Below are 10,999 nucleotides of genomic sequence, written 5' to 3'. Positions count from 1 at the left end.
GACACAAAATGCTGGAGTAACTCAGAGAGACAGGCAGCATCTCTGGAGAGAGGGAATGGGTGACGTTTTGGGTTGAGACCATTCCTTCCCTCCAGAGATGCTGCCTGTCTCGCTGAGTTACTCCAGCATTTTGTGTCTATCTGCAGTTCCTTCCTACACAAGGGTGGGTGGAAAATGATTGAGTTTCGGGATTTCGAGTGCTACTGTCAACAAGGTACAATGAAGCTTTGTTCCTGCAAAACCTGCCGAAATGAAAGAGCCACTTGCCTCATTAGTTTATCTGGATTGAGACTGTACTGCAACAATGGAGATGTAGTAGACAATGGAGATCAAAAAAGTGGTCACTAACATAGTTACCAAGTGTAAATGGTGCAGGCCTTTCATATTTGTAATTAATATTAAAATCAGCCTTCAGTCATTGAAAGTCTGCCAGTGAAGAAAATAGAGCTATGATTGAACAATTGCACTGGATTGAGTGCACTATAGAAGCCTAACCAACAGTTATTGTCCAATTTCAAGGCTTGTTTGATGAATCAATAAACCAGATACCGTAGGCATTTTCAATGCGAATGTTTTTAATCCATTTGCGTCAGTTTGAAATGATGCTACGTTGATTGTTGACTTTGGATCAAATTTGCCAGTCCAAAGATTGCTCATTGTACACGAGTTGTTTTGATGGCGGTTGTATATAACAGGCCCACTGAGTTTGGGACAACAGATTGACTGGCGGTGAACACCAGGGAGAGACTGGCCACTAGTTTGACAGCAACTGAGCCGTGATGATGGACGCTGGCATGGACCTGCTCCACAGCTCTGGGGTGGAACTGGTGCAGTTTCTACAGCTGAACTACAGGGACTCCCAGAGCTGGTTCACCTTTATCTCCATCGCCGCCGACCTGAGAAACACTTTCTTTGTTTTCTTCCCCATCTGGTTCCACCTGTGTGAGGCGGTGGGCGTCAAACTCATCTGGGTGGCCGTCATTGGGGACTGGCTCAACCTCATCTTTAAATGGTAAGTGTTGCACTAAATTATCCTGGGACACCTTCAGGTGAATTCTGGGCATTGCCTGCCAAACAGCACCGAATGAAAGGTCTAGAGGGCTATTGACCAAATGCAGACAAGTGGGACTAGCCCAATATGCCAACTTGGCTGGCATGGATAAGGGGACCTATTTCCATTATACACCAATTTCTTTTGCAATCTCTCCTGAATCACGTATGCCTACCTTTAAGCCTCAATTTAATCCACATCACGGCTATTCAGTTGAGCCAAATAAACCCTCCCCATGGGGTCCAACTGTGGTGCAGTTGGTAGAGCCACTGCCTCACGGAGCCAGCGACCTGAGTCCTGACCTCAGGAGCTGACTGCGTGGAGTTTGCACATTCTCCCTGTGACTGTGTGGATTTACTCCGGGTGCTCCGGTTTCTGCCCGCACGCCAAAGACATGTGGATTGCTAGTTGAATTGGCCGTTGTAAATTGCCCCTAGTGTGTAGGGAGTAGTAGGACATGCGGGGCAATTGATAACTATGGAGAGAATAAAAATAGATTAGATCAGTGTGGGATTAGTGCAAATGGGTGGTGATGATCAGTGTAGACTCAGTGGGCCACCGGGCCTGTTTCCATACTGTATCTCTATGACTTTATCACACCTCTGAAGTGTTATCCCTTTTCTCTTCTGCAGGATATTATTTGGCCAGAGACCTTACTGGTGGGTTCACGAAACTTCCTATTATGGCAACTCATCTGCCCCTGTACTCGAACAGTATCCCATCACCTGCGAAACTGGCCCAGGTATTGAGAGATCTTTGCAGCTGCCAATCATTACATCCTCGTAACTCAGCTCCAGTTCCGTGTGTTCCGCCTGCAGAACATTGACCCCCAAGTCTTGTGTTGTTCCAGGAAGCCCCTCTGGCCACGCCATGGGATCGGCTGGAGTTTGGTACGTGATGGTGTCAGCCTTTTTGGCCTCTGTGCTTCGAAGTAAGCAGCAGGATTCCCGGCAAGGGTAAGTCTCACACTCATGGCTTGTTGACACTTGAGATCAGTTGCAATCCCAGGCACTTCAAAACCACCGGCTGGTTTAGCAAAATGATCATTGTTGTGTTAAATGTGTAAGAAAGTGTAAGAAAATAACTGCAGATGCTGGTACAAATCGAAGGTATTTATTCACAAAATGCTGCAATTACTCCAGCATTTTGTGAATAAATACCTTCGATTTGTACCAGCATCTGCAGTTATTTTCTTACACTTTCTTACACATTTAACACAACAGTGATCATTCTTACACATTTAACACAACAGTGAGAAGGAAGTCTTCTCTCCTGTGATGCTGCCTGACCCGCTGAGTTACTCCAGCATTTTGTGAATAAATACCTACTGTTGTGTTAAAGTTCGATTCTACTAGACAGACAACAGTACCATAAAGTGGTAAAACATTAGAGTCTTTATCATGCCAGCGGGGGTGGGAGAGCTGCAACTAGTATTTTTTTTTAATATCAAAAAAAACTTTATTCCAGTAATAAATATTTACAAAACATTTTTCTTTTCAAAAACTCCATCCGACATTCCCGGAGGTTATACATTCAATACAGATGTTCATTGCCAGATTTACACAGAATCCCTTCCCTTATTTGGAGGGGTGTCTCCACCACACCCTGGCCCCCATGTCCAGCAGTGTATACTTGCATACTAGCAGTCACTCGAGGACCCCACTCACCCACAGAGTGTTTCAGCAGCATTTTTATATAATAGGTTTTTAGAAGTGATAACAGAACCAGACACCCCACACGGGTGGTCTTGCAAGAGGATAGGAATTCAATGAATCATCACCCACTATCACTGGCCATTGTCTGAGGTCATTAATTCAGTCTATTAACATAAACACATCTTCCTGGTGCTCAACGTTATGGTGATTGTAAAGAGGCTCAGTCTATTAACATAAACACAGCTTCCTGGTGCTCAACTTTATGGTGATTGTTAAGAGGCTCATTCTACTCTGTGCTCTTCCTTTGTATCCTTTTCCTGTTCTTTGTAGTTTTACAACACCCCTTTTATAATCTCAAGCCGGCATCTACACAGAGATAGACTTGCAGGCGTTGAGGTGTGCAATCTAATTTAGTAACAGTTCATCTTCATGTAGCATTTATTCACAAAATGACTTGTGGAGACATCCAATGGGCGGCACGGTAGCGCAGCGGTAGAGTTGCTGCTTTACAGCGAATGCAGCGCCGGAGACTCAGGTTCGATCCTGACTACGGGTGCTGTACTGTAAGGAGTTTGTACGTTCTCCCCGTGACCTGCATGGGTTTTCTCCGAGATCTTCGGTTTCCTCCCACTCCAAAGACGTACAGGTATGTAGGTTAATTGGCTGGGTAAATGTAAAAATTGTCCCTAGTGTGTGTAGGATAGTGTTAATAGTGTTAGTGTGCGGGGATCGCTGGGCGGCGCGGACTTGGTGGGCCGAAAAGGCCTGTTTCCGCGCTGTATATATATGATGATATGATATGATGATATGAATGCAGCGGCAACAGTACACAGGCTGAGTGTTGGGTTTGAGGTTAGGCCCAGCTTGAGAGTGCAACATTGAGAGATAAATGGGAGGGAGAGTGGCGCTAGGTTCTAAACTGACCTGCCCCAAGCTGCTCTGGGGTTAAAATAGGACCAAAGCAATAGATTAAGTAAAGCCACTCTGGATTTTGTTGCCCTAAATGATTCCTTTGTGTTACAGATGGGTTCGTGCTGGACTATGGACAATATTCTGGGCGATTCAGTTCTGTGTCTGCTTATCTAGAATATTTATCGCCACACATTTCCCCCATCAAGTCTTCCTCGGAGTGCTGTCAGGTCAGTAGCTCACCGATCACAAAGCTCAATGAAAGATATAATGGTTCTTAAAATTTGAATAAGCAAAAGAATTGGGATCTTTATTTTGATCAACTGGATGCACTAGATCGTGAGTTATATACCGGGACAGGCAGCACCTCTGGAGAGAAGGAATGGGTGACATTTCACATTGAGATCCTTCTTCAGACCCAAAACGTCACCCATTCCTTCTCTCCAGAGATGCTGCCTGTCCTGCTGAGTTACTCCAGCATTTTGTGTCCATCTTCGGTGGACACAATCATCATCATTGGTCCAAAAACGCTCACCAAATCCACCCAAAACTTCATCCTCAACATTGATGGTCTCCCAGTATCCACCTCACCTCACATCCGGAATCTTGGAATCATCCTTGATCAAACCCTCTCCTTCGACAAACACATCAAACACATCACAAAGACAGCCTTCTTCCACCTCAAAAACATTGCCCGTCTCCGTCCATCCCTCTCCTCCACAGCTGCAGAAACCCTCATCCACGCCTTCATCACCTCCCGTCTGGACTACTGCAACAGCCTCCTCTATGGCGCACCCTCAAAAATCATCAATAAACTTCAATACATTCAAAACTCCGCTGCCCGTCTACTCACACACACCTCGATCCGTGACCATATCACCCCCGTCCTTTATAAACTCCACTGGCTCCCCATCCCCCAGAGAATCCAGTACAAAGTCCTCCTCATAACCTACAAAGCCCTCCATAACCTGGCCCCATCCTACCTGACCGACCTCCTCCACAGGCACACTCCCACCTGCACCCTCCGCTCTGCCGCTGCCAATCTCCTATCCCCCCACATCCGGACTAAACTCAGACAGGGCTTTCTCCATCGCTGCTCCCACCCTATGGAACTCACTACCCCAAACCGTTAGAGACTCCCCCACACTCACCACATTCAAAACATCGCTGAAGTCTCACCTGTTCAGTACTGCCTTCAACCACTGAAGGTCACCTCACCTACTGTCTCCTTTCTCTGTTCATTTATTTATTTACTTATTTATCTATTTATTAATTTCTCCTATGTTCTCAAAATCTCTGTAAAGCGTCTTTGAGTATATGAAAAGCGCTATATAAATAAAATGTATTATTATTATTATTATTCGGTGTAAACCAGCATCTGCAGTTCCTTCCTACACATGAATAATATATATATATTACTGTGCCATGCTTGTGCTGATGCTGTTGTTTTAAGTTCACATTGTGTCTTGTGCAGAGTAGAATTATTGGTTGTTGGTGGTGATTAGACATTTTTGATTTTAATTAATGATGGATGCAACTCTCTTGTGTTGTGGCTCAGCTAACTCTGGTCACTAAAACAGCCCCACAAAATGCACTTGTCCAAAGGCATTCAAGGTTTACTCAATCCTATCCCTACACTCCCTATCCCACTCAGCACTACCAATGCCAGCAGACCCTAACAGATGCAACTTTCCTGATATCCTGACTTCTCCAGTCGGTGAGCTGCACTGATTTAGCCTTTCTTAGTTCACCAGCGGGAATTGAGACAAAGTTTGTGGAGGGTATTACTCTGGTCATTTTACAGCCACTTAATATCATAAAAAACAATGGAAATACCATACACAAACACGGTGGATTTGACTCATTCAAACACTGACATTCAAGAAACAATAATGTATCAGAACTTGATTTCCTTTCTTAGCTTAAACAGGAATAGCTAAATATATTTCAAAACCAACAAAGGCAGTTTCTTTAAAAAAAAATTCAAAAGGTGTTCTGATTTATGCCATGCCAAAACAAAACCCTTTTGGGTGAATTAGAGTCATGAAGCCGTACAGCACAGGCACAGGCCCTTCGGCTCAACGTGCCCATGCCAGCAAAGCTGCCCCATCTATACTAGTCGCACCGGTGGTCAGCACGGTGGCGCAGCGGTAGAGTTGCTGCCTCACAGCGAATGCAGCGCCGGAGACCCAGGTTCGATCCCGACAATGGGTGATGTCTGTACGGAGTTTGTACGTTCTCCTGGGGCCTGCGTGGGTTTTCTCCGAGATCTTCGGTTTCCTCCCGCACTCCAAAGACGTACAGGTTTGTAGGTTAATTGGCTTGGCAAATGTAAAAATTGTCCCTAGTGTGTGTATGATAGTGTTAATATGCGGGGATCGCTGGTCGGCGCGGATCCGGTGGGCTGAAGGGCCTGTTTCCATGCTATATCTTTAAACTAAACTAAACTAAACCTGCTTGTGTTTGGTCCATATCCTTCCAAACATTTCCTCCCTATGACCCTGTCTACATGTCTTTTAAATGTTGTTATAGTATCCACCTCAACTATCTCCTCTGGCAGCTGGTTCCATGTACCCTCCACCCTCTGTGCGAAAAAGTTGCCTCTCAGATTCTTATTAAATCATTCCCCTCTCATTTTCAACCTATGTCCCCTGGTTCTTGATTCCCCTTCTCTGGGGAAAAGACTCTGCACATTCACCCTATCTATTCCCCTCATGATCTTATACACCTCTGTAAGATCACCCTTCCTCTCCCGGTGACCCAAGGAATAAAGTCCCAGCCTGCCCAACCGCTCCAATGTAGCTCAGGCCCCCAAGTCCCAGCAACATCCTCATAAATCTTCTCTGCGCTCTTTCCAACGTAACAGCGTCTCTCCTGTAGCAGGGTGACCCTGCCACTTATGAAGGAGACTGTGTTTGCTCTTTGTGTTCATTTGCCGATCTTCGCATATCGGTCTGTGACAGCTTTTGACTTACTTTGTGCACAGGAATGGTTGTGGCGGAGGTGTTTGGCCGGATTAATGCAATCTACAACGCCAGCTTCACCAGGTATCTACAGGTCACCCTCTTCCTCTTCTCCTTCGCTCTGGGCTTCTACCTGCTGCTGAAAGTGCTGGGCGTCGACCTGCTGTGGTCGCTGGAGAAAGCCCAGAGATGGTGCGCCCAGCCTGAGTGGGTCCACATTGACACCACCCCCTTCGCCGGGCTGGTCAGGAACATAGGAGCCTTGTTCGGACTGGGATTGGCTCTGAACTCACCCATTTATGCGGAGAGCTGCAAAGGAAAGAGAGGCCAGCAGTTCAGCTTCAGAATAAGTTGCATTGTGGCCTCCTTGATCGTCCTGCACCTGTTCGACTCGGTGAAGCCCCCGACGCAGAGGGAACTCCTGTTTTATTTCTTGTCCTTCTGCAAAAGTGCCACCGTGCCTCTGGCAGCTGCAGCTTTTGTTCCATTCTGCGTGTCACAGCTTTTGAACAGACAGGACAAGAAGCTTCTGTAGATTTCTGTGGTGAGACACAGTCACTGGTGATAAGGGGACCTTGAGGGATCAGCACACTGTTAACAACTTTGTGTGGAATACACCAGAAATGTGTCAGTTTTCTATTCAAAGCTCACTTTCATAATTTTTTTTTTACTGAGGTAGTCCAAGGAAAAGAATATGAATTGAAGCATGACTGAAGTTTGCAAGGAAATGATTCATGTGTGTTTTTACCTGGAGGTGATAGTTGTTGAACGTGAAGGGGACAAAGGGTTAATCCTTTCTCTCCATTACTGTCTCAGAGACAATGCAGTATTTAGTCTGAAGAAGGGTCTTGACCCGAAACGTCACCCATTCCTTCGCTCCTGAGAAGCTGCTTGACCTGCTGAGTTACTCCAGCATTTTGTGAATAAATCCCTTCGATTTGTACCAGCATCTGCAGTTATTTTCTTACAGTATTTAAAATAATACTTTAACATCTCTCTTGAGCTATCTGACAGACAAATGCTCTGAATATGTTCTGAAATTATTATTGTTTTAAACTGTAAAATGGAAAGTATTTGGATCTTTTTAACCCTCTCTCTGGATTTGAGAGCAAACTACACAGTTTTGTTTCCACACAGTTTATATTAAAGCACTAATTCACCAGTTGTCTCAACCACACATTACTGGGCATCTGATGAAATTATTTTAATGAACCATTTCTTGGCTGGAGACTAGCATGGATTGGGGACGTTGGCATGAGGGGATTGAGGTGTTTGTAGGTTTGTAAGGTTCCCTCTTAACCTTATTACCCTCTATCTTATCCGGACGGAATTCAGGCACAGTCCTTAGCTAATGAACAAAGTTCTCAAACTGATGGTGTTTTTGGATCACACGCTGTATTTTACTTCTCTTCCAGCTTTCTTCCTCCTTTCCCATCACAATCAATGTGAAGAAGGGTCCAGATCCATGTTCTCCAGAGATGCTCCCTAACCCACTGAATTACTCCAGCACTTTGTGTCTTTTTTTTTTGGGACCAGCACCTGCAGTTCTTTGTGCCTCCCCACTTTAACTGCAGGTCCAACCATGGTGTCATACTCAGTGGGAAATGGAGTCCCTGGGCAACAAAGGCCTATTCACTGGAAATAAATAATGTTCTGCATTTCTCGTGACGAGGGGCAGGACTGGTATTTTCTTGGCATCGCCTCCACTGAACCTCCATAGCCCTTCCACTCTCTCTGAGGGTTTTTGTCAGCCAGCACCCCCCCCCCCCCCCCAACCTGCAAAGTTCATGTTCATAAGTGATAGGATAGGGCGGCACGGTAGCGCAGCGGTAGAGTTGCTGCTTTACAGCGAATGCAGCGCTGGAGACTCAGGTTCGATCCTGACTACGGGTGCTGCATTGTAAGGAGTTTGTACGTTCTCCCCGTGACCTGCGTGGGTTTTCTCCGAGATCTTCGGTTTCCTCACACACTCCAAAGACGTACAGGTATGTAGGTTAATTGGCTGGGTAAATGTAAAAATTGTCCCTAGTGGGTGTAGGATAGTGTTAATGTACGGGGATCGCTGGGCGGCACGGACTTGGTGGGCCGAAAAGGCCTATTTCCGGCTGTATATATATGATATATGATATGATAAGTCTACTCCACCATTCAATTATGGCTGATCTATCTTTCCCTCTTGAGCCCTATTCTCCTGGCTTCACCCCATAAACCCTGACACCCTTACTAATCAACAATCTATCTATCTCTGCCTTAAAAATATCCATTGACTTGGCCTCCACAAGCTTCCGTGGCAAAGAATTCCTGTGGCAAAGTTTGACTCCAATCCATGATGGCTGACGTCTGCCTCAATGGGGCCACCGATGGACGTGTGAGTCTCTACTCCAGCAAGCCCTGGCCATAGATTGAATCACAACTCGCATGCCCCACAATGTGGTAGCTGTGCGCCCATTGACACGCACTGCTGATGTGAAAAGTTGAAGATATAGTGTTGTGGCCTTGTCTCTCGGGCGAAGGTAGTTGGCAGGTGAGCAGCACTGTTTTGAAGGACACAACAGAAAATGGTTCCTAACCTTTCCCCAATGACCAGCCCACCACGCGAAATTAGAGAGTGATCTGCATTTTTAAAGGGTAGGAATTCAGACCAACGATCTCTGAGGGTCATTTTCCATGGGAAAAGCATATGGACTGTTATTTACTTATTTTTCTGATTTTGTTTTTATTATGGGACAGGTATGAAATTAATAAAATGTGTTTGAAAGATATTGGTGGTGATTTAGTTCCTTGCTATTGAAAGTTGTACCATTTGGTTATGTTGTTTTACTATGAAAGTTTTCCAATAAAAGATTTAACACTTAAACTTCTGTGGTGGAGTTTGCTTTATTGGTCAATAAAAATCGGGAACACTATTGTGCAATACAAATTAAGTGCATAACTCTTTATCCTGTATCTGTACACTGCTGGCGGCTTGATTGTAATCATGTATAGTCTTTTCTTTGACTGAGTAGCATGCAACAGAAAGCTTTTTACTGTACCTCAGTGCACATGACATGAAAATGTTGTTCCTATTGACATAGTCACAGGTGATAGCGGAGATAGCAAAATGATAAAACATTTTTTTCAAGCGAAATTGCCTTTGTTGTTGACCTGGGACTCACAATTGAACGTGAAAGGTAAGAATGCAGCGTTGTGCCCAAAGATACTAGAGGAGCAAGATGAACCACTACGTCGAAACTGCCTATACTGAAGTGTAGTACGCAAAGGAGCGTAACGTCCGCCATTTTAGTAAGCAAACCCCGCCGTTCGCTATGCCTCTCGTAGTGTAATCAGTGTTTTGGGGAAACAGTATGTGTGATGATACCATGAAAATGCAGAATATATCTCATCTATCAATTCACAGATTTTTGTTATTTTTCTTTTAAAATGTTTCTGCAAGTTTCTGCCTATTAAAATGGCACCATGAGATACTACGGTTTTTAGGGTCGAGTGGTCTATCTTGCTCTGCTCTATTATCTTTGGTTGTGCCCTAGTCCCTCAGGGGAAGGTAGTTGAGAGGGAAAGATAGATCACCCATGATTGAATGTCAGAGTAGACTTGGTGGGCTGAATTCTTCTCCAATAATCTTCTCCAATAATCTTCTCCTATAATCTCCTCTAATTCTTCTCCTATAACTTATGAAGTTATGTACTTATAAATAAACAGAAGTGATGTACTGAGACTCCATTTATACTTTAGTTCAGTGCTTTTTTTGACAGTATGCACTGCAACGGTGAAGCGGCTCCTCTAAAATGTTGAAGGTTAGTTTGAAGTGCTGCAGTTGATAGCGTTGTGTGAGTGTTATACGCGTGTGGGCACATTTTTGCCAACAAATAAAGCACTGCTTTGGTTACAGAATCATTGCAGAGAAAGGATCCATGTCCTGTGCAACATGATTGCTTTGGTCAAGTCTCCAAACCCCAACTAATTGCTTATAGGAAAGAGTTCAATAAAACATTAACCACAAGCTCCGAGATGATGAAAAAGAAATGACTATCTTTTTTAAAAAAAGATGCTTTACCTGTTGGAAAGTTAGACATTTTAATGCCTCCTTTGAAGTGTCACGGACAATAGGTATAAGGGACGTATAAAGTATTTCTGTCCTGCACAGCTCTCCTGTAAGAGAATTATCCTATTATAACTGGACACCCTCCATCACCCCCCCCCCCCCCAGACCATGCCTCGGCCACCGTCCACTCACCTGCCCCACTCTGGCACCAGCCCACACCCTTGTCGTGTCTTCATCATCCCCCACTTTCCCATATGGAACAGTCTGTCCTCAACAGAGGCCTCACCTTTGTTTCCCTCCGCCCCCACCTCAATGAGTTCCGGGTCCGTCACGACGTAGAGCCTTTCCTTGATTCTCATCCCTTTGATTCCTGCTTGGA

The 10,999-nt window shown here is 44.9% G+C and overlaps 1 protein-coding gene across 1 annotated transcript; it reads left to right on the top strand.

Moving 5' to 3' along the window:
- Positions 1-733: 733 nt before the first annotated feature.
- LOC144607592 (glucose-6-phosphatase catalytic subunit 1-like) lies at positions 734-9,401 on the top strand. Its single transcript, XM_078424511.1, has 5 exons — positions 734-1,012; positions 1,684-1,793; positions 1,902-2,007; positions 3,730-3,845; positions 6,602-9,401. Exons 1-5 carry the CDS (start codon positions 780-782, stop codon positions 7,111-7,113), a joined length of 1,077 nt encoding a protein of 358 aa, XP_078280637.1. The 5' UTR covers positions 734-779; the 3' UTR covers positions 7,114-9,401.
- The last annotated feature ends 1,598 nt before the right edge of the window (positions 9,402-10,999 follow it).

The sequence above is a fragment of the Rhinoraja longicauda genome, chromosome 29 (assembly GCF_053455715.1).
Source record: "Rhinoraja longicauda isolate Sanriku21f chromosome 29, sRhiLon1.1, whole genome shotgun sequence".
In the NCBI taxonomy this organism is placed as follows: domain Eukaryota; kingdom Metazoa; phylum Chordata; class Chondrichthyes; order Rajiformes; family Arhynchobatidae; genus Rhinoraja; species Rhinoraja longicauda.
This window is presented reverse-complemented; position numbering and strand designations above follow the sequence as displayed.

Coding starts and splice junctions, on each gene's coding strand:
- LOC144607592 (XM_078424511.1), top strand. CDS start 780: ATGATGGACGCTGGCATGGACCTGCTCCACAGCTCTGGGGTGGAACTG. Junction 2,008..3,729: donor CAGCAGGATTCCCGGCAAGG/GTAAGTCTCACA, acceptor TTTGTGTTACAG/ATGGGTTCGTGCTGGACTAT. Junction 3,846..6,601: donor CTTCCTCGGAGTGCTGTCAG/GTCAGTAGCTCA, acceptor CTTTGTGCACAG/GAATGGTTGTGGCGGAGGTG.